The sequence below is a fragment of the Bos mutus genome, chromosome 16, assembly GCF_027580195.1.
Source record: "Bos mutus isolate GX-2022 chromosome 16, NWIPB_WYAK_1.1, whole genome shotgun sequence".
NCBI classification, from domain to species: Eukaryota; Metazoa; Chordata; class Mammalia; order Artiodactyla; family Bovidae; genus Bos; species Bos mutus.
The window spans coordinates 58,772,581-58,800,478 of record NC_091632.1 but is presented as its reverse complement, the minus strand read 5'-3'; the positions used below and the strand labels follow the sequence as shown (position 1 = coordinate 58,800,478).

The following is a 27,898-nucleotide window of genomic DNA, read 5'->3' as shown; positions in this document are numbered from 1 at the left end:
GGGAAGGAATCAAACCCCCAAGATGGCGGCAGCGTCGGAGGAGCGGATGGCTGAGGAAGGAGGCGGTGGTCACGGCGACGGCGGCTCCCCTTCGGCCATCGCCTCTACCCAGCGACTGCCCCCACCGCCCCCGCCCCAGCCCCCGCAGCCGGGGTCCCAGGCGCCCCCAGCCCCGGCGCTGGCTCCGGACCAGCTGCCTCAAAACAACACGCTGGTGGCGCTGCCCATCGTAGCCATCGAGAACATCCTCAGCTTTATGTCCTACGACGAAATTAGCCAGCTCCGTCTGGTGAGGCCCCCTGGGGACCCTTGCCGCCCTCTCCGAGAGCCGAGGTCTGGGGAGGGCCCGAAAGGGAAGAGCGTTCCCCGGGGAGGGAGCCCCTGGCGAGCTGCAGCTGCAGCTAAAGCACCAAGCGCACCCCTCCCGCCCCAAAGTCTCTCTTGGGGCTGGCCCGCGGGGCTTGTCCAGATTCCGCCCTTGCTTGGAGAGTGGGGGCGACTGCTTTCAGAAACTTGGCTTGGAGAGTCTGTGGGGCTCGGGGGCTCTGTGCCCCCGATCCGGAAGCGGGGCCACGGGCGGGGGCAGCAAGAGCTGGGCTTCCAACCTCTGTCCGGCCTGAGCGTGGACGCCGGAGGGGTCTCACCACCTGCCTTTTGTGTATCACCTTCCAACCCCAGGCTGGAGTTGGAGGCGAGCACTCCGAAGTAGGCGAGATTATCCCGGCTAGGTTTGGTTTGTCTGTAAGAATAACGTATTGTTCCCCCTACCACCCAAGTTTCCTTGTTGCAAAAGATAAAGTAGGATCGGTCAGTCCTCCCAAAAGCCAGTAGAGGTTTGGAGGAATTCAAAGTCGTTTTGGTAACCTCAACCCCAGCGCCTTGGTTGACCAATGAAGGCAATCCTGAGAAGTGACTATCGGGCTTTCCCTCACCCCTGACACTTGCCACCCCATCGTGAAGCACCTTGCCCCTTGAGAACGTTTTTTCCTCTCCTGCATTTCATTTTCTAACTAGTGATTTACGCCCACCCGCCAGCTTTAGGAGACGTTTTATACCTTAAAATCACAGTTATTCTGTCCATGATTAATGAAAATAAATGAATTTGCCTTTGGGATTTTCTTCATCCCAGAGGCTTCACTGAAGGTTCAATGACTGTCTTAGTTCAGTCAGTCAGTTATTTTGCTTCCTCAGTGAATTTATCTTTAAGTGGGAAGGAAATTGAAGGAGGTGGACATTTTGAAATGATTACAAACCGTTTCTGTGTAGAAGCTAAATATGTGGTCGGGGTTGTTTTTTAAGAGGACAAAGACATATCTGAATGTGCTGTGTATAGCGTTTTCTTAATAATCAATAAACCCTATTTTAGATTTACACCTTCAATTTAAAATTGATTATAATTGTATTTTTGAGATGCAAGCATATTTTTTAAAGGAGGCTCTTAAATATTCAAGCTGGTGAACCGTTTATTTTCTTGTCAACACAGCACAATCAACCATGCCAGTCTGCAGGATAGAAAAATTCATTTGAAAAGTAATATTTAAAAATGATTGTCCCTTAAATGATTGAATTTCCAAAACATGTTATCCTAGAATTTCTTGTAGAATCCTAACTATTCCTTCGATTTTTGATAAAGAATGATACTTGATCAGAATTCATGGTATACATTCCTGTTGCCTGGAAATTGGACATGACATTTGAATTGAGCCTTTCAGCCAGACAATGCCTTTGTAAAGCTTGGAATGTTCACCTTCTTCTTTATAAGTATTGAGAAAAACTGTGTGTGGGGGTGGGGTGGGGTGGTGTTCATTTGTTGGTCAATTTACTTCTTTAAAAATTAAAAACATTCTTAAAGGGGAGAAAACCAGCCTATCCTAGGGGACAGAGTTAAAAACACATCCCACAGTTTATTAGTAAATGACATCTCTTTCAAGTGAAATACTCAGCTGCATTCTTATTTTTAAGCAGTTATCTATTCTAGTATTTTAAAGATACAAATTTGTAGTTTCAGAGATTTTTATCATAAGGAGTCCCTTACCACCCCCCTAAAAAGATTCAGCTCCCAGTTTTACTTCTTAAAGATGGTTTTTTTCTCTGTTTTAGTAATGAGGAACTATTTCTTAGTCCTTTCTTTACTTGAGATTAATGGATAATTCTTAGATTTAAGTGGGTAACCTTTTGTGGTGATTTGGAAGTGTCTTTGGTTTTAAATTCTTTGGTTCATATGTCATAAGGTGCAATTCAAGTAACATGAAAGATTCTTGCCACTAGGTGTCAGCATTAATTTAATTATGGTCATTAATGAGATTGGCAGTCTAGCGGTAGTGCGTAGTATGTAAAGCCTTTCCTAATGTAAGTGACCGTTTGTACCTAACAGACTGTTTGCGAGAAAATCAATACCCGAGTGTATGCTGCTAACTGGCATATAAATTACATAGTTTTTTTTTATTGTCAAGTGTATTTTTGAGTAGAGTTAAGGTTGGGTGTACTTAGAAAAGAGTGATATTAATTAAGAACAGAATTAGTTTCCATAAAGCGAAATGTCAACCATTCAGTAGTTAATGAGCTGGTTTATGTATTTGTCAGGTGCTTCTTTTTTTCTTCCTTCAGCTTACTTGCCCTGTTGGAACCTTGGGCTTCCCAGATGGCTCAGTGGTACAGAATCCACCTGCAATGCAGGAGACACAAGAGACTCAGGTTCAATCCCTGGGTCATGGACCATCTCCTGGAGGAGGAAATAGCAACCACTCCAGTGTTCTTGCCCAAAAAATCCCATGGACAGAAGAGCCTGGCGGGCTACAGTCTAAAGGGTAGCAAAGAGTCGGACACGACTTAGCACACACATTAGGGCCTCAGTCATAACTATTGTTCACACCTAAATTAGAGGACAGGTGCAGGGTCCATGTACTTACTGCTCTATATTTTCTTTATACAGTTCGTCCCAAGTTGCTAAAATAACATTTTCCAATTATCTTTGCTTCCTCTCGCCATGAATAATTGAAATTTGACTCTCCAGTCTGGTTATTTCCAAAGGAATGTCCAGATCCCTTATTGAACTGGATTTTGTTTTATTTTTTTTCTGCCGTTGACTACTGCTCCCAAAATGTACCTGGAACTTGGAAATCCTGGTTACATAAAAATAGTTCTTTAAATATTTAACTTCTCTAATATATTTAAAATTATTTGGATGAAGATACTTTTTGAAATGACAAAATGTGTACTTTGAGTTGTTTTGCAGTAAATCACATAAATTTGTGCTGATGCAGCATTAGTCTGTCACATAAGGCCCCCTTCACAGGTAGGAGAGTTTTTGAAACAAGTGGCAAAGGTTAAGGAAGGTCCTGCACCTAGTTGCAGAGCACATCACAGCCAAGTTGGAACATATAACGTTGACTTATGAGTACAGAATTCTCACTGAAAAAAAAAAGTGTGCAAGGCTTTTTAAAAGTTGTCTTAGGGAATTCCCTGGCAGCTCAGTGGACTGCCACTTTTATAAAGAGATCCTATAGATTTTTCCTCTGTGGTTCTAGTGGAGCTCCTGTAAATTTAATGGAATCCTATTAGTGGTTCAGGACAGATTTGATTAAAAGTTCAATTCAAGTGTCATGCTTATTATCTGGAATGAAATTTTCCATTTGACAGCAAAATATGTAAATCTATGTTTTTGTCCCAGGATATTTCTCTGGTGCACTCTAGCTGGTTAAGTCTATTACTCATTTAGAGTTCCTTTCACATCTTTTCTTCAAATGTGTTTGAAAAGTTCAGTTGTAGAGAGAGTTGACTGGTAGAAAATATGAAGGAAAATGGGAAAGTATTACCTTTTTTTTTTTTTAAGTAGGCAAGATGTCTTCCTTATATCTCTTTCTCTATATCAGTAGTTCTCAATTTTGTCTCAGGACACCTTTACATTCTTAAAAGTTGTTGAGGACCCAATTTGCTTACCTTTGAAAATTCTAAAATACACAAGAATGCACAGTGCATAATTCCATTAGCTGTCATCACATGTCATGTTGCCACACACGTTCTGCTGTGTCTTGTGAGAGAATAGCATGAAAATGGCAAATAATATCTTGGTTTTATGAAAATGATTTAGCTTCAGAAACTCTTGAAAGGATCTTGGGAACCCCAAGGGTCCTTCAACCACAGTTGGAGAACCATTGCTTGTATCGCTGTATTATAGAAAATACACTGTCTATACTGCTGGGGGTTTTCTCCCCTACCATGTCATCATCAGGTTATTTATTTTATTAACAAGTTCTTAAGTATAGGTAAGAAATTATATTTTGGGAATACTTCACTCCGGCAGATTCTCAAAGGTGTCTGATCAGTAACCCTGTCTACAAAATCATCACTGAGACAGAATGTACACGCCTTCCTTGAGCACATTTACAAAGAATCAGGATAACAAATGCAGAGTAGGAAATACAAGAGTGTTGAGGTTAATCAGCAGAGGCTTCCTCAGTGTCATGAATTTTTATCCAGTCAGTAAAAATGGAAGAACATTCCCAGTAGGAAGAAAAAAAAGATATGTAATTATCCTAATTGTTTTATTCAGGCTAACGTTAAATTTATATTTTCTTTCCAAGTGCATATTTAGGAGGGACACACAGGGAATTTTTAATTTGTTGTAATTTTACCAACAGACAATTGAGAATTAACTCTCTGTCTCTGTATATAGTATTATATCTTAAATGGTCAATACCAAGAAGATAGAATTTTTTCTCATAAAAGATTAAAGTGTTCTTGTGAAAGAGATGGGAAGTTGTATAGGACTGGCTCATTCATTGTTCATTTTTTAAATGATTTTATCACCTCTGTCCATGGGATCACATAGAGTTGGACATGGCTGAGCATGCATGTACCCGTCATTAACTTTTTGCCACATTTACTTTATCTTGTACGCTCATTCACCATAGGAAAGTAAGGTGCAAATACAATGACATTTTACCCCTAAAATACTTCTATATAATCACAATATCATCACTTCCGAGGTATTTAATATTACATTTTATATTCAGGTTTCTCAGTTGTCACCAAAATGTGTTTTGATAGCTTGGAGAGGGGTTGGGGAGGTAGTTAAGGTTCTTAAATCTAATAAAGCATTAGTCTCTTTAATCTGGAACATTTCTCCCACCTTTTCACTGTTTTCATTCTTTCATGACTTTCTAAAGAATCCAGCCCAGATGGCTGTCAAATATTCTGCACAGAAGATTTGTCTGATTGAGAGGATTATAGGAAGATCTTGGTTTAGCTCCATCGCAAAACTTTAGTGGTGTGGCGAAAACACCCCACCCACTGAAGTCCTGCTTTCTAAACTCGTGCCAACAGTTTCTATAGCAGTAGAGTGTTAGAGACCCTAATCAATTGAGAATAATTAGGATAAACATTTCAGTCTACATAGCTACTGATCACTAAATTTAACAAGACGCAAATCAGGGCTTCCCTGGTGGCTCAGTGGTAGAGAATCCGCCGGCTAGTGCAGGAGACACAGGTTCAACCCCTAGTCCAGAAAGATCCCACATGCCTCGGAGCAGCTAAGCCCTTGCACCACAACGACTGAGCCCGTGCTCTAGAGCCCAGGAACTGCACCTACTGAAGTCCAAGCACCCTGAGGCCCATGCTCCCCAGCAAGAGAGTACCCCTGCTTGCTGCAACTGGAGAAAAGCTGGTGCAACCTAGCACAGCCAAAAATAAATAAAATTAGGGGAGGGAATACACAGATCAAAAGACCTGGATTGTTCCCTCCCCTCCCCGCCCCCAACATAGCTTGGTTTTTATTGAGGTGCCATCCTAGGCACTTTGCTAACCCTTGAAATGTGTAGCCAGTATGAAAAAATGAGGAAACTGAGAGTAAACCATATTAAAGTCCATATTAGAATGATACGTGTGTGTGTGTGTGAATCACTATTTGCTGGAAGACCCAAATTCTTAATTTCACTTTTTGCCCTTAATGATTGGATGACCTTGAATAAGTTATATAAGTTCCTAAGGCCTCAGTTTTCTCATTGTAAAAAGAAAGGGTAGATTCTGGTGTCGTCTGTCCCTTTCAGGTCAAGGGTCTAAGCAGCCTAATCTTTGATAATAGCTTCCTCATTAATTGGGGGAAACTATTGGCTTTCCCGGTGGCACTGGTGGTGAAGAACCCTCATGCCAATGCAGGAGACATAAGAGACGCAGCTTTGATTCCTGGGCAGGAAGATCCGCTGGAGGAGGGCGTGGCAAACCCACTCCAATACTCTTGCCTGGAGAATCCCATGGACAGAGGAGCCTGGTGGGCTGCAGTCCGTGGGGTCACAAAGAGTCGGACACGACTGAAGCGACTTAGCATGCATGCATTGACTGTTCAGTTCATTTGAGAAAAAAATAAACATGGCATTTTAAATCTTGAAATAATTAACAAAACAAATCTGTTCTTCATACTAGAACAGCAAATAACAGAGGGGCAAGTTAAATGTCTCTATTGTATACTTACTCCATTAGTTACCTTTTGTTTATATAGTATGTATTTTCCTAATCTCTAAATACATTGATCGTTTTTGACATAGTCATCATCTTTGTATGTTAGATTCTAGAATTTTTCTGTCCTGAGTAAATTGCCGAACTGCTAGGATTTTTGTTTTGTTTTAATTGGGGAAATGATATTTCTTTTCTGTAATCTTCGGAAATAATTAAAATAACCCCAAATTTCGAGCTACACTTAAATAAGGTAATTTTGTTTTGCAAGTTAATATGCATTGATAGCAGTTATAATTATACTGCTCACCTTGGGGACAATTAATATATTTCTGTTTTTTCAGAGGTCACTTTGCTTTCTTCTGAATTCATATGCTCTATGATGTCTTTGTTTTTATTTTATTGGTCAGTCAGTGCTTATAAAACATTTATGAAAGGAAGAATATTACATTAAATACTGTTCTTATAATATCAACTAATGCTTCAGATCTTTTTGGTTTTTGTGGTGCTATTCTAGTTTGCTTTTGTTACCTCCTATTTTCTAATTTTTTTTAGTTGAAGTATGGTTGATTTACAGTATTTGTTTCAGATGTATATTTTCTGATCTTTTTGCCAGCTTTTAATTAGAATGATCAGTTAAGACTCTAAAAAGATAAATCTTTTTTCTTGTCTTTTACCTCTTTATTTGGGATTCATCTGCGGTGGTTTCAGCTATCTTCGTGTGAGATCTCCAGAACCTTATCTTTAGTTGTAACAGTACAGTTGCTTATGGAAAATGACCAGTCAACTGTCCCAATACCAGGTCTCTCCCAAAATAGATGCTCTTTTTCCTTTTCAATTTATTTCTCATTACTGTCTGATTTTCCTGATCAAAACATGGGAGCTTTTATTTTTCTCAGCCTTGCTTGCGTATCTGATCTGTCTTCGGAAGTAGTTTGCTAATGGTTTATTCATTCCAGGCTTTGTGCCTTTGTCCCATCAGCATTAACTTAGCAGTCCTGTCCTTTCTTCTTTTAAAGCCTAGGATCACGTTAAGTCTTCCTTGGTTGACCTTACCTGGTTATTTATCACAAATTACTCAGCCAATTGTATGCTCATACGAGTCAGTACTCATTCCATTGCATTTCTAGATCATTAAAAGATTTCTAAATTGAGTATTTAGCTAGATTTAGTGCAGCAAAGTTTTAGAATAATGAAATAATTTAGAAAGTACCTTGGAAGTTATTACAGCAGTGTGTTGTGTGCTAAGTCACTTCAGTCATGTCCTACTCTGTGCAGCACTATGGACTGTAGCCTTCCAGGCTCCGCTGTCCATGGGATCCTCCAAACAAGAATACTAGAGTGGGTTGTCATGCCCTCCTCCAGGAAATCTTCCCAACCCAGGGATTGAACCTGCTGCTCATGTGCCTGATGCATTGCAAGCGGATTCTTTATGATTGAGCCTCCTGACTTAATTTTTTACTTTGTAAATAAACATTTTTTTTCAGTTTTATAGAGATGGCACTGTATAAGTTTAAGATGTACGGAATAATGATTTGACTTAAAAAAAATTAGGAAATCATTACCACAGTGGATTTAGTTCCATTATTGAACTCAGAAATTATCAGAGAGGTTATAGAGTCCACAGAACAAAAGAGTATTTTTCTACAAAGTCGTGTTAGGGGATGCCTCACATTAAATAGTTTTAACAACAATGAAATCCCCAATTTTTATTCCTCAGAGTTCATTTTGAAGTCTTTGGGTGGGGTTTTTTTTTTTTTCCTACTTGATAATGTCTGTTGACTTTCAGACACAACTGAGTGACTGAACTGACTTTCTCCTATGACAGATTAGAATTTAGCCAGCTTTATATCCCCCCATCACACACACAAAGACATACTTTCTTTTTCTTCCTCCAATAACATGATAAAAGTTTCTTTTTTCCTCACACAAAGTTCAGTACCATTGTTTATGGCAATGTGGTTCTCAAATGCAGACCAGGTTTACCAGAAGGATTCCCAAGACTCAGGGAGTCTATATAATCTAAAATACTTTCATTACTGTACTAAGGTATTGTTTGCATTTTTTACTCTCATTCTTTCACAAAGGTCCAGTGGAGTTTTCCAGTAGTTCTGTGATATGTGATGGTACCATCATACAGCTAATGAAATGTGCACTTGTATATTGTGTTTTCTAGAATTTTCTTAGGTAAGAATACCTCAGTAGATTAATGCAAAAGAAGCAGATATGAAAATTCACTTATTTCTATTAAACTACTAGACCTAAACTAAATTAAAGAGATTTGTAGATGTACTCATTAAATATTTTGTTTTAGAAACATTTATATCAGTACATATTGGGTTTATTATTTTTTCAATATAGACACTGAACAAATGTTTATAACTTATTCAGCTAGAAATAGATTCCACTGTATTTTAAAATATGATTTATCAGTAAAGTATCAGTACTTTATTATGTTTTCATCTACTTTGAAATTGAAAAGAACTGTTTACCTTCATACCTTTCATCTGGCGTACTATTATGTAGGGAATGGCTAGTATTTAGTATTAGGGTATCAAAACCTTTATCAGCTCAGCCCAGTTTACCGGAATTTTTGTCTGTATAATCTCAGGAGAAAGCTACTTTTGAGTTTCATCAGTATTTGGTTTTAGCAAGTATTTTTCAAACATTTGTATTTGGGTTCTGTGAGAGATAGAAGCGTTAAGACAGCCCTTGCCTAATTGACTTAGCCTTGATATAGATTTATCTCAATTTTATCTCAGCATTGTGCTTTCAACATCCACACCTATATAGTGAGAATTGAGGTCCAGGTTGATACCTCTGAGTCAATGCAAAATACTCAGGAAACAAACAACGAACGTATTTTGTGTAGTAGGTTTCATTAAGATAAGAAAGATACTGGGATATTTCAGAAATATAAGAGCTAAGTATATAAAGCAAAGTTTTCAAATTAGTGGTAAAGTTAAAATTGTTAACAAAATTGTTTAAACAATTTTTATATAGCAATTTATAGTTTACCGTAATTTAATGTCTATTTCTTTTAATCCTAATGATATCCCTGTGTATGAGGTACTATCCATATTTTACAGATGTCTGATTCAGGCTTTCAAAAAGAAACTGACTTGCCCAAGGACATAAAATGGCTGGACTCAAATTTAGGTGTTCTGACTTCAGATCCTATGCTTTTATTGTATAAAGATACCATTTTTAAAGTTAAGTGTCTGCTATACATGTTAAAATATTTTGAAGGATATGACAGCATCTAGTAGAGGCTTTGGCCATTATAAACTGTCATACTTCATCCAAGCCACTAGAAGAAATGATTTAAAACTTTCATTCTGGTAATGATAAAAACTTTGTGAGGGGTTAGACTCAAGTTTGAATATGTATTTTTGGCCAGAGAAGAATTTTCTTGTTTCAAACCATTAAAAGCCTTCAAATATTTTGTTTTAATGATCTTCAGAATTATAGACTTTGACCATAATAGTGGGGATACATTCAGAACATTTCAACAGATACCTAAAGTGCAGAATCAAGTGGGGCTCTGAGCTTCCACTGCATGAGCCACGCGTTTGATCCCTGGTCAGGGAACTAAGATCCTGCAAGCCATGTCGCACAACCAAGAAAAAGTCAAATATATAAATAAACAAGGAAACATATATATTCTCTTTTTTAAAAAAGAGTAAGTTATTCCTTGCTTACATACAATATTAGTTTTTAAATGTAGTATTGCAGGTTACAGTGAGGAATTCACATATACCGATTTAAAGATTCAGATAGCAAACTGGAGAACGATTCTAGCACAGAGAACTTTGAACCATCAGTTAATGAGTCTAAGTTAATTGTTATCAATTTGTTTTTAATTAATTTTTATGTACTTTTTTGGCTGCACCATACAGCATCTGAGATCTTAGTTCCTTGACCAAGGGTTGTACCCACACACCTTACATTGGAAGCATGGATGGAGTCTTAACAACTGGATTACCAGGGAAGTCCCTTTATTAATTTTTATTGGAGTATAGTTGCTTAACAATGTTGTATTAGTTTCTGCTGCACAGCAAAGTGAATTAGTTGTATATATACGTATATATCCCCTTTTTAGATTTCCTCTATATTTAGGTTACCACAGACATTTTCTGAAGTTTTTACTTTTAAAATTCTTTCTCATTCTGTCTTCCCATAGGTTTGTAAAAGAATGGACTTGGTCTGCCAGAGAATGTTGAATCAGGGATTTCTAAAGGTGGAAAGGTACCATAATCTATGTCAGAAACAAGTTAAAGCACAACTCCCAAGGTATGTTATGGTTAGCAGTGGCAGTAATTCTACAACTGGGGATTTTATTTGTTTCTTGATTATTATTATTATGTTTTAATCTAAGTAAGGGTTTACATGTTAAATGTTTTCCAAGTTTTTGTAGCAAAGTATACACAGATCACAATAAATGATTTTACTATGGTTTGTTCACACTGGCCATATCTGTTCAACATTTTAGTTTGAGCCAGGGCATTTAGGCAAGAAAATGAAATTAAAGGCATCCAGATTGAAAGGAAGAAATAAAATTCTATTCACAGATAACATCATCTTGTATACACATGATATTATATATAAAATACACTGATTAGTTATCAGAGCTAAAAACAAGTTCAGCAAGGATACTAGATAAAAGACTAGTATACAAAAATCAATTGTATAATGCTATGCACTAGCGATAAACAATCCAAAAATGGAGACAATTCCATTTACAGTAGCATTGATAGTAATATATATATATAACAAAAGAAGTACAAAACTTGTTTATTAAAAACCAGAAAGCACTGTTAAAAGACATTAAAGACTTAAATAAACGGAAAGGCATTCTGTGATCATGGATTGGAAGATTTCATTTTAAGATGGCCAGGGATTGAATCTGCATCTCCTGTGTCTCCTTCATTGCAAATTTTTTACCCACCGAGTCATCTGGGAAGCCCATTAAAATGGCACTATTCCCCAAATTGATATATATATATATATTCAGTGCAACCCCTGGGCTTCCCAGGTGGCACTAGTGGTAAAGAACCTGGATACCAATACAGGAGACATAAGAGATACAGGTGTGATCCCTGGTTTGGGAAGGTCACCTGGAGAAGGGCATGGCAACCCACTCCAGTATTCTTGCCTGGAGAGTCCCATGGACAGAGGAGCTTGGCAGGCTACAGTGGGGTTGCAAAGAGCCAGATGTGACTGAAGCAGCTTAGCACACAGAGAAACCCCTATCAGAATCCTAGCTGTCTTTTTATAGAAATTGACAGACTGATCCTGTAATTCCTATGGAAATGCAAAAAACTCAGAATAATCAAAACAATCTTGAAAAAGAACAAAGTTGGAAAACTACCATTTCCCAGTTTCAAAGCTTTAGCCACAATAATCAGTCTGGTGCTAACATAAAAATAGACATACAGATCAATGGAAAAGAGTCCGGAAAGTCGACCTTTACATTTTTTGTCAATTGATTTTCAACAAAAATGCCAGGAAAATTCAATGAGGAAGGAATAGTGTTTTCAACAAATGATGCTGGGACAAAAGAATGAAGTTGAAGACGTTCCTCAAACCATATACAAAAATTAGCTGAAAATTAACCACAGACTTAAGTGTGAATGTCAGTGCTATATTATAAAACCTTGAGAAGAAAACAGTCATAAACCTTTATTAACTTGGATTAGGTTCTTTAGATACAACACTAAAAGGACAAGTAACAAAAGAAAAAGGTAGACAAACTAGAATTCATCAAAATTTAAAATGTCTGTGCCTCCAAGGACACCATCCAGAAAATAAAAAGACAGCCACAGAATGGGACAAGACATCTGCAGCCCGTGTATCTGTTACGGGACTTGTATCCAGATTATAGTAGGAACTCTTACTACTCAACAATAAAAAGGGGGACTTCCCTGGTGGCCAGTGGTTAAGATTCCACACTTCGAATACAAGGGGCACAGGTTCCACCCCTGGTCCAGGAATTAAGATCCCACATTTTCCTGGTGTAACCAAAATATTTTTTTTAAGGCATAAACAATAAAAAGGTAAATAACCCCAATTTGAAAATGGGCAAAGAATTTGACAGAAATTTCTCCAAAGAAGATGTACTAAAGGCCAAACATCATTAGTCATCAGGGCATTGCAAATCAAAATACTATGGGATACCAGTGAATACCCACCAGGATGGATGGCTAAAATTTAAAAGGACAAAAGTTGGGAGGGAGATGGACAAATTGGAACTTTGACATATTACTGGTGGGATAATGAAATGTTGCAGCCACTTTACAAAACACTTTCTCAAAAAATGAAATACAGAGTTACCAAATGATGCAGCAGGCATATGCTGCTTATATGCATATACTGCTGTATACTGCACTTCACTGCTGTATATACTCAGGAGAAATGAAGCTATGTCTACACAAAGTACACGGATACTCACAGCAGCATTATTCATCATAGCCAGAAAGGGGAAACAACCCAGGAGTCCAGCAACAGATGAATGGATAATCACAATTATGGAATGTCCATAGAATAATATTCAGCAATAAAAAGGAATGAAGAACTCTGAGGCATCCTTCTACATGGATAAACCTTGAAAACATGCCAAGTGAAAGAAGATAGACCCAAAACACGTACTGTTACGATTCCAGTTATCTGAAGTGTCCCGAATAGGCAAATCAATAGAAATGGTACATTAGTTGTTGCCAAGGGCTGGATAATGAGAGTAGTTAATAATGGTTACAGGCTTTCTTTTTATGATGATGAAAATGTTCTGCAATGAGATGGTAGTGATGGGTACACAAGTGTGAATATACTAAAAATGACTAAATGGTACCCTTGAAAAGTGAATTATATGTGAATTATGTCTCAAAACTTTTGAAAAGTTAAAATGAGCTGATCTTGGAGCAAAAATACATGGTCTCTTGTCCTTATGTCCATGTATACTTCTTTCATTTATCTCATTTCTGATTCTAATAGCCATTAGGCTTGAGCTTGATATACCCAAGTGAAAGTAAAAGTTAGTTGCACAGTAGTGTCCAACTCTTTGCAGTCCCGTGGACTGCAGCCTGCCCAGCTTCTCCATGGAGTTCTCCAGGCAGGAGTACTGGAGTGGGTTGCCATTTCCTTCTCCAGGGAATTTTCCCAACCCAGGTATCGAACCCAAGTGTCCTGCATTGCAGGCAGATTCTTTACCAACTGAGCCACTAAGGAATCCATATAGTCAAAGGGCAAAACACAAAAAATTTTTTTCAAATGTTTTATCAATAAATATTTGATTGATCCTTAGCAAGGATTTCTAAACATAGTGATTCATTTATCATTGTGTTAAATTATGACCCAGTTGTAGATTTCTAAATTAACCTGTAAATGTTAGGCTTACATTAAGGTATTTTGTTTGGTTAGCATTTTAGTCCACAGTACTTCTTTTAATGGTTGCTTTTTTTTTTTTTTTGGTAGGAGAGAGTCAGAAAGGAGAAACCATTCATTAGCTCGGCATGCAGACATCCTCGCTGCTGTTGAAACAAGGCTGTCATTATTAAATATGACTTTCATGAAGTATGTGGACTCCAATCTCTGTTGCTTCATACCAGGAAAGGTAAAATAGAATTGCTTACTTAGTAACAGCTGGATTGGACTGTTTAAACTTTAAATTACTATGAAGTTACAGAGTGATTTTTTTAAATGACAGAATCACTCCTACTTCTTTGGTCATCTGTGAATTCAGTAGTCACAATATTAAAGGGTAAGTTGTATAGATAATTGTGGGCTTTTGACTTTTTTTTTTTTTTTAATTTTGGCCAGCACATGAGGCACGTGGGATCTTAGTTCCCTGAGCAGGGACCGAGCCCATGCCCCCTGCTATGGGAGTGCAGTCTTCCTTAATTGCTAGGGAAGTCCCATTGCTGCTACTTTGAGTGGGTTTCTTGGAATGGATTTGTTTAGCTTCTGTGCAATAACTTATATAAATATATATCATTTATGTGATCTATATACTTAAACTTATGATTATGAAATCTGCTATAAAAGCCCTACAATTCTTCAGGAAAGTTTTTTAAGGGTTCATACGCAAAGAAAAATTTTTAAGCTTTTACTTTTTGTGAAGATGCCAGAGATACAGCAATGAGCAAGAATAGGTATTGTCTCTGCCTTCAAGATTGTTACCATTTTAGGGAGGGGAGTTGGGAGAGACAAGCTGGTTTTGTTTTGTTTGAGAAATGTTTCATGAAAACAACTTACAAACTTCCAGATTCGACAAGAATAGATAATTACTGTATAGCAGTATACTCTGGGCTAAGTAATAGTGCTGTTTTACACAGAAATAAGTTTATTGTGGTGTATTTACTGTGACTAAGTTAATAAAGGACCCAGAATTCAACATGCTGCTCATACCTTCACTGATACCTTGCTTCTTGAATTGAGTGTAAATTCAGAATGAAATAACTTCAGTATCTTTTTATGTGGAAGAGATGGAGATAGAATTAAAGATCATTTTGCTACTTAGCTGCTACTGGCAAAAGGTTCCCTTAACATGGTTGGAACTAATTAATACTTAGTAAAATTTGAATGCTCTCTTTTTGTTATTTCCATTGATAATTAACATGGGCAATATTTTATTATTTTCTTCATTTTCAATATTCTATAATGTTTGTTGGGAGGCAGAGGAGTCCTGTTTCTTATTTAAAGTATTCTTATTTAAAGTATTCTTTGGTATGGCTCACTTTCCTCATATTAGCTACTGATGCTTTTCTATAAAAAGGTGACCAGTTAGAAACTTTAGATTCTAATTCTTAGGCCAGATTTTATCCAGGTCTAATTCATAGGTCTTAATTCAGTGATGTTCACTGAACTAAAATAGGTTGTCTCCTGTAGTTAGCCTCATAGTTTTTATTGCGTATCTCAAAATGTTAAGATTATGAATATTTAAGACACCTCTCTATGTTTCATAACCTCAAGAGACAGTTCAACCAGTTATTGTTAATGAGAGCTGAATAGTTGGCAGCAAAGTCCATATGGCCTGCAAAGCCAAAGATATTTTAGTACCAGCCTTTACAGAAGTTGTCTGTCTGTTGTTCTAGTTGATCAAGATCATGTGATTGAAATGATGCTATTTACTGTTTAAACAAATGAGGTTAAATTCAGCTGAGTCTTGCTATTTTTTGGAAACCACTTGTTTTCTCTTTTAACTCCAGTACTAACGGAGGTGGTAGCAGCGGAGGACGTTTGCAGTTTTGAAGCGTATGTGTATCCCTTGGGCGTTTGCTCCTTTCCTGAGACCTTTACCTTACCTGCAGTGGAAAAGTCTTCCATTTTTCCTTAATATTACCCACTTCTTCACAAGATCTTATTCTAATTTATTTTTCTCCTACAAGTCTGAACTGGAAAAACAAATAATTTTTGTTTTGATTATCACTTTGGTTTATTCTGCCATCTTCATAGCTTATATTTTGCCTAAACACTGTATACTTAGATTAATACTTTTTATTTTTATGTAGCTGGTACTTTTTAGCTTACTTAGGCTAAGTCTAAACTGCTAACTTAACATAGTTTGCAATATTTGAGTTGTTTTATCATTGTTCTTTTTTGAACTTTCTCATCCTTAAACTTTCATATTCTGTCTTCAGAACATAAGGATATGGCATTAAATTTCACATCTGTAAATGAAGATATTCTATGAAATACTTTTCTTTCAGTTTAGTGTATAATCTTGATTTGGTATATGATTTCTATAGTAGTTTATTCTTGGTTTCCCCAGCATCTTGCTCCTGGGTTCATTTCACAAATTAGTTTTTACAAGTTACTTACGTGAATCTGGGTAATAGCAACATTCATTTAAAATAGATTGCCTGATATATACCAGAATTTTGGACTTTTAAACTAACAGATGGGGGAAAAATTTTTTTTTTAATTATTCTCTGAAAGAACAATCAAATTCGTTTGTAAAATTAAATGGTAGGATGAAGATAGAAGATTAAATGTATGTTTACCTCTTAACTCCTCCCCATACTTGACTCAGTAAAGTAAATGATGTAATTTTTAAAAGGAAGAAAAGATAAAGCCCCATGAAAAGGAGGTCAAGAGAGTAGACAGTAGCAGCAGAATTTTAGAAGTTGGACAGTAGATGAACAGATGATAACTGACTTAGAAGAGCTGAGGAAGTTAATTCCTAACCTGTCAGTGGGGGAAGCTGGGAGTCAATGTAGTATGCACAGCTGAACCTCTAAAAAATTCTAGAGTTGAAAACACTTCTGAAAATGGGGCTAAAACAAAAAGGTTGGTTGAGAATCTGTATTTAGGAATGATTTAAATCTGTAGGTCCCCTCTCCAACTCCAAACAAGCTAAATCATTGCCCTTGTACCCAGTGAAAATCTAAGGCTTATTCATGGGAGGCGTTTAAAATGGAGTCTCTTGACAAGGATACAGTACTAACAACAAAGGCATTTAAAGGTCTGTCTAAAGAATTCGGACTGGTTGGGAGTTTGCCACTATGAGCTCTGGGAAGAATCAGCAAACTTTTCTGTAAAGGGCCAGATAATAAATATTTTTGACTTTGTGGACCGTGTGGTCTGTGTCATGTCATGGTCTGTTTCTCAACTGAGAAACAGCCATGATTCTACATGTGGTAAATGAATGGGTGTGCTCATGTTCTAATAAAAACCTTATTTACAGAAATAGGCACAGGTCAGTTAGGGCCATAGTTGCAGACTCTGGCCACTATATTGATGTTCCATTCATCTTTTCTCAGAATCAAGTATAGATTCTTGGCTTATTCCTATACATATTTCTCAAATCTTCTGACTGACATACAGAAGTCAAATTTTTACACTAAGTTCTTGATCATTATTAGCAGTTCACACAAACTGAAAACCACATGGAGCAGAGGCCAACTAACCATTCTAGGAGATACAATAATGAAAAAAGACATGAATAATTTCTTTACTTCATTGTTACTAACAACCCCAGTAAATCTTTTGTGCTTATTGAAATACAGTGGTCTCCAAAAGTCAGTGCTTTCATGGTATAAATGATTGTCATGAAGCTAGATTTCCCTGAAGGAACTTAAAAATCTGTAGATTTTGTATTGCTGGTTTGTTTTTAATACTGTTTTCGGTGGGGGGAGGGAACTGGTGATGGTCATTCTTTATTCTTTTTTTGAGGGGTAGCTTTCTTTTGATGCAATTTCATATTTACACAAAAATTGCAAAAAATATGACAAGGAATTCCCATATTTCTTTTATCCAGATCAGCAGTTATTTACCTTTTGTCTCATTTGCTTTTGTTCTCTCTCTGCATATGTGTTTTATTTTTCTGAACCGTTTGAAGAAAAGTTGGAGATACTGTGACCGTTATTCTGAAATATTTCAGTGTATTCCCTAAGAACTAGGACATTTTCTTGCTTAACCACAGTACAGATAACAAGCTCAGGGAATTTAACATTGATCCAATACACTGATCAGCAGTCCTATTCAAATTTCATTTCTTATCCCAATAATAGTTTTCCTAGCTCTTCTTATTTCTGAGTCCAGAATCCAATCTAGGATCACACATGAATTTGTTAGTTCTCTTTAATGTGGAATAATTCCCTACACTTTGTGTTTCTTGGGCTTCAAGTTTTTGAAGTTATTTTGAGGAATAAATATCCTTCAGTTTATCTAATGTTTCCAGAATGTTGTATTTTTGTTTCTTTTAAAATTGGTTTTAGAGTGAAGACATTCTTAAAAATAATTCTGGCTTAGAAGCATTTCCTCCTTTCATTTTGCTGGTCCTCAAGGAAATACATGCAGTCATTGAACCTTTAAAATGAAAAAAAATTAATCTATTTTCATTGAATTTTTTAGGTCCCTGTTCTTACACCCCTAAACTCCACCTTTACCACCAGTTTGGCTAACTAGATCTGATCAGCTTTTTATGTGCTGCATTTTTAAATATAAGCAAGGAGTAGAGAATCACCAGGCTAATAAGAAACGCAAAGTAAAACAAATGGAGAACGAAAGACCTTTGAGAAAGCAATACAAGGATATAAAACTTGAACAAACTGTGACTAAAGGTCTAAGAGAAATATTAATCAGAAAAATAAAGACAAACACATGCCATATAAAGAATTACTCACAAATATGGAAGAAAAAATAAATGAGAGGAAAATTAAGGAAATCTCAAGTGGAGCAAAGAGAAGGAAATGGCAACCACTCCAGTATTCTTGCCTGGAAAATTCCATGGACAGAGGAACCTGATGGGCTATAGTTCATGGGGTCACAAAGAATCAGCCATGGCTGAGCACATCAGCAAGTGGAACAAAAAGAAACAGAAAATGAGAACATACAAGGTTCAATATTCTAATGGGAGCTTTGTTTGCTAAGGGCATCTGTGGTAGCTCAGCTGGTAAAGAATCTGCCTGCAATGCAGGAGACCCCGGTTTGATTCCTGTGTCGGGAAGACCTGCTAGAGAAAGGATAGGCTACCCACTCCAGTATTCTTGGGCTTCCCTGGTGGCTCAGCTGCTAAAGAATCTTCCTGCAACGCGGGAGACCTGGGTTCAGTCCCTGGGATGGGAAGATCCCATGAAGCTACTCACTCCAGTATTCTGACCTAGAGAATTCCATGGACTTTATATAGTCCATGGAGTCCCAAAGAGTTGGACACAACTGAGCGACTTTCACTCACTTGCAGTACTTTGTTTGCTAAACAGGAGATTAAAATAAGATAGAAATTCTCTCATCTATAATAGTTGAAAGCCTTAAATGATGTTCATAGTATGTCATTTATTACTCTGCCAATTTAAACATAAGCATGATAGAGTAAACTATATGTGCTGGGAATGTGATAGTTGTTCACATTTGGTTTCTTACCATTCTTTCTTAAAACTTAAAAATATTTTTCATAAGTATTAATTATCTCTAGTATTTAGCAGTGGCATATTACTTGAAAAGTGTATAAAGAGCCATTAAAGAGTTTCAGTGACCTGCCTAAGACCTGTGGTCTTTACACTGGATACAAGACTCAAACCATTACATTCTGGTTGCTAAAGTAATTTTCAGAAAGTGATTAAACCTATTGAGAAAATGAAATATTTTAAAAATCAGGTAAATACTGTGCTTTTCTTAACATGTATCTCTACAACCATTTCAGCCACTGATGACTCTGAATGCCAGAAGTGGTTTGGTTCTAACATGCTGTCTTTTTCTTCACCTTGTTCTTTGCTTATAACTTTTGGACATAGGAAAGAAAATGTTTTTAATTTTATTGAAAACATGGATTGGATGAGTCCCCTTAATTAAAATAACCTCTATGTAGTAAGATTTAAAAACATTAAATTTCCTAATAGAACACTTGGGCAAAGGGAAAGAGATACACCTTGTTTTCACACTGTATTTAGAAGGCTGAATACGGTAGATAAGAATTTTTCACATTTTGCCTTACAGATGTCATTTAGTATTAGTAATCCCTATGCAATATTTTGATATGAAATTAATTCTGAAGAATCAGGGTTATGGAAGAGGATTCACTACATAATAAATTTATTTTAAAAACCTAGAATAAATGCATGGTATGTAATAAAGTGTTAGTTGCTCAGTCGTGTCTCACTCTTTGCGACCCCATGGACTGTAGCCTGCCAGGCTCCTCTGTGCATGGGATTCTCCTGGCAAGAATAATAGAGTGGTTTGTTATTTCCTTCTCCAGGGAATCTTCCCAGCCCAGGGATCGAACCCCAGTCTCTCGCATTTTGGGCAAATTCTTTACCGACTGAGCTACCAGGGAAGCCCGTGGTACTAATAACACTACATACATTTTGATTCCCTAGCCACATCCTCACTGCAGCACTCCTCCTTCAGTCATGTACACCCTCCTTCTGCTCAGACTTCTCTTCTCGTTGAAATTCTGCTTATTTCTCATTGCCAAGTCCTTCATTAGGCCTACTCAATCCTCAAACAAATCTTATCCCTGTCTGCTTCCTTTTTCACACAACGCTTTGCTTGTACATTGAACTTACTCAGTTTGAACTAGTCTTTGCTGTGTATGGGTCTTTCACTAAGTCATCTTGCACAGGTTAAGATGTAGGTCTTATTCATGCTTGAGTCATTGTAGCAGTCATTTCTAGTCTAGGTCAAACATACTGTAAATATTCTTCTGTCTACCAGTATTTATGTATATAAACTTATTAGGTCCATTTATCCTCTCAGTAAAAATTCTGTTAACAATGACCATTGTATTCAAAACAAAATCTAGCCTCTTAAAATCATATTCTTGTATTGACTTTAACCTTGTGGCTTGTCCCTAACCAGTTTTATTTAGATGTGTCAGTATTAGGCAGTTTATGTTATTTGACCATCTTTATCACTCATTTAACGAACGTTGATTAGGGTGTCTGCTATATGCCAGATACTGCTAGGCTGTGGGGATCTGACAGTGGAAACTAGGTATGGTCTCTTCTCTCATTGAGCTTACTGTGTTATGGGAAGAAGGAATTAACAGAAAAAGGTAGTACTTAAACCTTGTAATGTGTATTCTGAAGAAAAAATAAAAGATTTGATGAAGGTGTTAACATACTTAAAAAGGGTTCAGAAAAGACTACTTACTCTGAGAAAGTGTTATTGAGACCTCAAGTGTGAATTAGAAATTTGGGGCTGGAGAAGGTAGGGGAGATATGCAGGGAGAACATGACAGAAAAGAGATCATAATGTGCAAAACCTTGAGCAACAGAGAGAGAGAGGGTCTGCTTTAGGTCAGAGAGCTGAGGGTTACTTTGCACCTGTAGGTGGAATGTACTAGCACCTAGGACGACATCAAATAATACTGGAGTGTTGCAGCACTTTGCTTACTTACAACACACATGTAGCACTACTACGGATCGGTTGATATCCTATCACTAGCAGATTCTTTGTAGTAGAATGTGACAGACTAGTAACATGAAGGACTACTGCTAACGTATATAAGTGTATATTTTGTAATTGACCATTTTGTAGTTATATATAAATATTAGGTAATTTTTTTTAGCCCCAGAACAGTAAAGATGCTTAATAAATATAAATATGAAACATATAGTATTATAACAAGCCCAAAGCCAGGTGTTACAGGTGGTAATGTTACCATTGGTCAGTGTATCAGTTAAGTCAGCCTGTAGATCTCTGTAGAATTTGCAAAACAAGCAGTTACCTTACTCCCTGTTTACCTATATTCTTTAAAAAAGATAAAGTGCTAATGAGAGCTCATTATTTTAGGTGATTGATGAGATTTATCGTGTGTTGAGATATGTCAATTCTACCAGAGCCCCTCAGCGAGCTCATGAAGTACTTCAAGAGTTAAGGGATATTTCCTCCATGGCAATGGAATACTTTGATGAAAAGATTGTTCCAATTCTAAAGAGGAAATTGCCAGGATCAGATGTATCTGGAAGACTCATGGGCTCTCCTCCAGGTATCTTTTGTTTATAATACTTTCAGTTTATAATCATGTTCATACACAGGTTTGTAACTTGCCTTTTTTTCTCCCACTTAACTGTGTATCTTGAACTTTTCTGAGTCTGTAACTGTGTATCTGCAGCATCATTTTTGTAGCCTAATGACAGATTAGATTACAGACCATATCTTACGTAGTTCATCCCCTGTTGTTATGCACATTTGTCTCCAGGTTTTTCAGTATTTGAACCACACTGAAGAACAATCTTAAGGCTGAATCTTTATACATACCCACAATTTTTAACTGGGCATAAATTTGTTAGAGCAATTTTTAGTAAAACATTTGTTTCATTCAGATTAGTTAGCTCCCTGGAGTACTCAGTAGAGTGAGTGGGTGTCTGTAATTTAATAATAAAGCTTATGACATCTCAGCATTAATATATCTATTACTTATTGAGTACTATTATGTGGACAGCACTATACTGTGTCCTATGAAGACTAAAAAGAATTGTAATACATGATATCTGCTCTCAAGAATCTTATTATTTCATAGGGTAAGACATAATCATGACTCAAATTATTGCAGGCAAGAGAATAGTTTAAAGGAGTGTCCATTTACATGCCAAATGAGTAGAGAGAAAATCTTAAGGAAGATAAGATCATTGTTGGCTGGTCTGATTGAGACTTCACAAGAGGTGAGAACTGATCTGAGCCTTGTTAGTTGGCTAAAGGTAAGCTGAGAAAGAACAATGTATCAGTCAAGGAAAATATTCTGGTTATTTAAATGTATGAGGAGAAAATTAGCATTAGGGTGCAGATGGATCCATATGGTTCTTTTAGAAAAGCTTCAGAGATAGGGTTTAAAAAAAAAGAAGGTTATTAGTTTAAAATAGTGATTTTTATGCCCATGGTACATTGTTATTCCTAAAACAGAATAGTTCCAAAGCCTTCCTACATCATGTCAGAAGTTCTTCCTGGTCATCGAGTGTGATGTAACCCTTTTTGGTGGTATCCCAGTTATTTGACTTATGAACCTAATAGGTCTGTATGTCTGACTCAGATATTTATGTTTCCTTGTGTGTGATAAGATAGAAAGTAATTCTACTCTAGTTTTACATTTATATTTTCTTAACTAGGTTCTAAAAAAGTGTTATAATATTTTTAAATCCAAGTTAACACCCCTGGACACTCTTTGCTTTTGCTGGCAATCCACATATTGCCACATGAACATGAGAATCAGAATTCAGACTCATTTATAGTTAAGACAAAGTATTTGATTAATTCATTAGACCAAGTAGATTGCAAAGAAGAAATCTGCAGAGGTGATATTACTGAGGACATTAAGAAGTCTCATTAATTATTACTGGTGGTGAGCCATTGAAATGATTGACCATTTTAAACCATTTCTCCATAGTTCCAGGACCGTCTGCAGCCTTGACTACAATGCAACTCTTCTCCAAGCAAAACCCTTCAAGACAAGAGGTTACCAAACTCCAGCAGCAGGTTAAGACAAATGGTGCTGGAGTGACTGTTCTCAGGCGTGAAATTTCTGAGCTTCGCACCAAAGTGCAAGAACAGCAGAAACAACTTCAAGACCAGGACCAGAAACTGCTAGAGCAGACCCAGATCATAGGTGAACAGAACGCACGGTTGGCAGAGCTGGAGCGCAAATTGCGAGAAGTAATGGAGAGTGCAGTGGGAAACTCCTCAGGGTCTGGGCAGAGCGAAGAGTCTCCTCGGAAACGAAAAAAGGCCGCAGAAGCCATAGACTCTCTTAGGAAATCTAAACGTCTCCGGAATAGAAAGTAAATCGGAACGTGCTTCTAGCGCCAGAGGAAGACCTGGCTTTGTAGCTTGACCAGTTCTGCGTATCTGGACACCGCGCGACACGGTGTCCCTCAGCTCTAGGCTTTCAGAACACAACTTGAACTCTCATGGTTGGGACTTTTTTTTTTCCTGCTTCTCCTCGTTGAACTGATGCACAGAATCTTTTTACTTTGCAATAGATTTGTACTAACCAGACCTATTCTATCATGTTTTGAGAAGTTAACCTTTTTTTGTGTGCAGATAATGTTTAAAGCAAATTAGTTTCTGCATATATGCACATTACATAAGGATCTTAAACCAGTCTTGACAGACTAGAAACTAAGTTTAATACAGAAAATGTCCTGTTCACTTGAAAGAGAAGACCTACTTTTTAAATGGACAGTATCTTGTTTTTAAAAAAAAAAAAGTTGACTTTTTGTTATAAGTGACCTTTGTCTGGAATGTCTGAAAAGTAGTAAATGCTTTTTGGTATTGAAGTAATGGGTAACTAAAACGGACTTCCATAGTATTGACTGTAGAAGGGGCCTCTACAGTATTGACTATATATTTTTATAAACTACTGGCAAGGGACTTACCCAGTTGTTATATACATGTTTTCAGTTCTCTTTTGGGGCCATGACCTACATTTGCATGGATGCATGCATGCATTGCCTAGTCAATTCACTTACAAAAGCTCTTGCACTGGTATTGATCTTGAACCTCTATACTTCTCCACTTTTTAGAGCAGTGTCTTAGTTCATTTAAGCACTTAACATCTTCCACCGTAACAGCTTGCTTTGGTGGGTGAGGGGGAGTGGTATTTGTATGTCCATTTGTCCTCCGGTTTTACAGGATAAGAGAGTATTAAAGCCCGCTGCTTTAGCTGTTCTCTGTAGGGTTCAGGTACACTGGCTAAGACAGAACCCCAAATTCTTTATGTTGATATCAGACCTCTGGTAACTATTACTATTCCTGACTCGCCACTGTGTATGCTCATTGATCCATTGTGGCCATGACCAGTGGTGTGAGTAGGGAACCCAACTTATGGGATGCAGTTGTTTTGCCATTGAAAAACAGTTCATTGAAGAAAATTGTACTATGAAAAAGCATTTTGATTGTTTCATTTCTGGGGGGTGACCTGAGGGAAGCTTTTTAACATTAATTTCAGGCTTTCCTTATCCTTCAACTTTGAACAAAAGCTTTAATTTCGTTTGCACTCCTGTTTTGAGCTTGTAACTGGAAAAGCATGTCTTGCACTGTCAACCTTCTGAGTGGTCACTTTAACACCTGTACAGTGATTATTCTCCCCAGTTGTGTATTTTTTGGAACAGTCAACTATTACTGTCTAGTTTTATTTTAATGTACTAAATTATGTAGTCATTATTTGACTGTTAAGTTAAACAACTGTTGCCTTGGGCTTCAGTTATTTAAGGTAAACTTAGGTGTAATATAGAATACTATCCCTTTCCAGGTGGGAGTTTGACATCTGTATAAAACCTAAGGTTTTGGTAAGTACCTTAGTTGAAGAAAAGCACAAGGTCACTACCTTTTTTTAATCCGTCCAACATGATATGGTTATGCATCCTTGAGATTAACTTCACCAAATGAAACTTCTTATCCATTTTTAATATTGTCCTTACATAATAGTGTCCTTAGATTTTGATCAGTTCTTTGTCTAACATTAAAACTCCATTCACAATGTAGTTATGTTTTCAATGAAAAAACCATAAAATAACGTCCAAGTGTTTTCATGGTTTGTTGGGAAGGTAATTTTAAAATAAACAATTTCCAAAAAACATTTGTCAGCCAAGATCATCCATAAAAGTCCCTGTCTGGAACTCATTTTCTCAGCAGGTCTCATTTGTTTAGTCATAGGATTTAGCCATATTATCACAACTTTGGAGGAGGCCTACTGGAATACTTACTCACGGCCTTTAATAGTCTGCTTTCCTGGTAATACGAAGATGTTTTTAAGTAACAAAGTACATGTTTACAGGTTTATAAAGTATGATCTTTATGCATCAAAGGGATATGACCTCAGATGATCTTTTTTAATAATGTTAATGAATTATTTAAAGTTTCCTGGGTTTCTTTTTAAACTCCAGCTAGATAACCCTAAATGTATCTACAGTCTTAGTTAACATGAATATTTGGCTTCCATAATAAACATTCACACTATTAAAAGATAGATTTTCTGTTTCAAAATCCAAATTTCTACCATATATACTTGTAATCATCTGCCCATAAATTTAATGAGTTGCACTTGTTAATGGGTGAATGTGGCATAACAGTAGGAAATAAAGCACTACAGTTGTTTTAAATCTTAACTAGCTAAAATATGTTAGGATATTGCCTTGGCCAGTTTGATAGCTGTTATACTTGCATTTGGGTAGTATAATGATTTTTAAGTGTCAACAAATCACAAAATATTTCCATCACCTAAAACTGACATATGTTACAGGAAAATTGTAAGTTAGCAACCCGAGAGAGAACTATCCTGCTCTGGATTGTAGGTCAGTAATTTAAATACTGTATGTTAATATGTTAAATGTTAGGACATTTCATAGAGTATTCCCATCATCTTCCTTGATTAGTCTTTCAGAGGATACTTAAAGTTGTCCCATTTGCAAACTGATCACAACACTACAGACAGATGAAATGTGGAAGGGCGGATGAAAAATGGAAAGGACTGCTGCCCCCTCGCGCCCCACAGGAGTCTCTGCTTGTTTCCCACGTGGACTTGACTTGGTTTTCATGTATTCTGAACTGTGTATTATTTCAGAACATGAGGATATAGAACCTGTTGTTTTTTAAGCTCCTCTTTTGATGTACAGAGCCTGGAAATAAGGGCAAACATAGATGTAATCAGAGTAATCAGTAATTATACTGTTTTAAAAACTTGGGGTGCCATCAGGTCTAAAGCCACTGGTTTTGGAAGCAAATTTTTTTTTTTTTTGGTGTAACATGTTTTTGGAGTACTGAACTTTACAGGGGCTTGCCTTAATCTCTATTTAGTAGTTTCAAGATATATGCGCTATTATTCTACTTGTTAAAATATTCTATGTAGCCCCTAAGGTGGGTAAGACAGAGTATAAGTAATGCCTAAATAAATAAGCTAAAAGGTGTCACTACAGCTGGATTTTTGAGAGAAAATGGACATATGAACATAGGCTATGTGTAATAAAAATAATGGCACCTTAAGATTGCACTATTTTATGCATTATTTTATATGCCATTTCATAGCCTGCACTTTAATCTCCAAAGAAATGATGTGTGATGTCCCAGTTGTTCCTTATTAATAACTGTTTCCTGAGACAGGGCACTTAATTCTATTTTACTATACCGAAGTAGTTTCTTGGAGGTAGATTCCTCTTTTGAGTTCTCTATTTCCTTAGCCATAATATTTTCTAGGATCTAGGAACTCCCTATCTTGTCTTATTTTCAACAGTATATAATTTTAATTTAAAATCTCATACTTGGTGATCAGCACATTCTTAATATACTGCTCTAGCAATGAGTACCCATTTGTTAACACTTACCAAACCTCCTTCAGAATAATCATACGTTGTAAAATTTGAAACCAGGAATAAAGGCATTCTGCCTTGTACGATGCAGTCTCTTGAAAAATGGCTGTTCCTAATGTAAAATCCAATACATGCAGTGATTTGGCTTGGGATCTGAATTTCTTTCACTAGTCTTAAAAGGTTAGCAAGAACTACTTCAAAAAGCTCTGTAGCCTGCCATCTTGAGGTGAATTATTTTCAAGAAATACTATATAATCTACAAAATGAGATTAGCAATTAGTTGACTGCTGCCTACCATAAGTTTATTTTTAATAGCAATACATTTATATTTGTGATAAATATAATAGGCTTAAGTAATGGCCTTTTCCAGCTTCCTAAGAATCTTTGTTAAATTTCTGAAATTCAAACGTCAAAAACTGAAATTTTTCCTGTTGTGTCTGAAGAAAACCATGAGATTTAGAAGCATATTGGTAATCCATTAGGTCCATTGCCAAAGTAGATACTGTTCCGTATTCAAAGCTATACCTAAAGTTAGATGCGTTTAAAATTCCTTTATGTTGTGCCATGTCTGTTTACTTATGGTCATGAGCAACAATAAATTACAGTAGTTTATCTGGAATTTTAATTGTTAAAACCTAATTTAATTACTGGAAAGTGAAAAACACCTCCCGGTCACACAGCAGGGTGCATAAATAAATGTGTTGTTACCAGTG

General features: G+C 36.8%; 1 protein-coding gene across 1 annotated transcript; it reads left to right on the top strand.

The window, feature by feature from the left end:
- Positions 1–27,898, top strand: FBXO28 (F-box protein 28). Its single transcript, XM_070385453.1, has 5 exons — positions 1–289; positions 10,634–10,743; positions 13,921–14,059; positions 21,679–21,874; positions 23,270–27,898. Exons 1-5 carry the CDS (start codon positions 23–25, stop codon positions 23,662–23,664), a joined length of 1,107 nt encoding a protein of 368 aa, XP_070241554.1. The 5' UTR covers positions 1–22; the 3' UTR covers positions 23,665–27,898.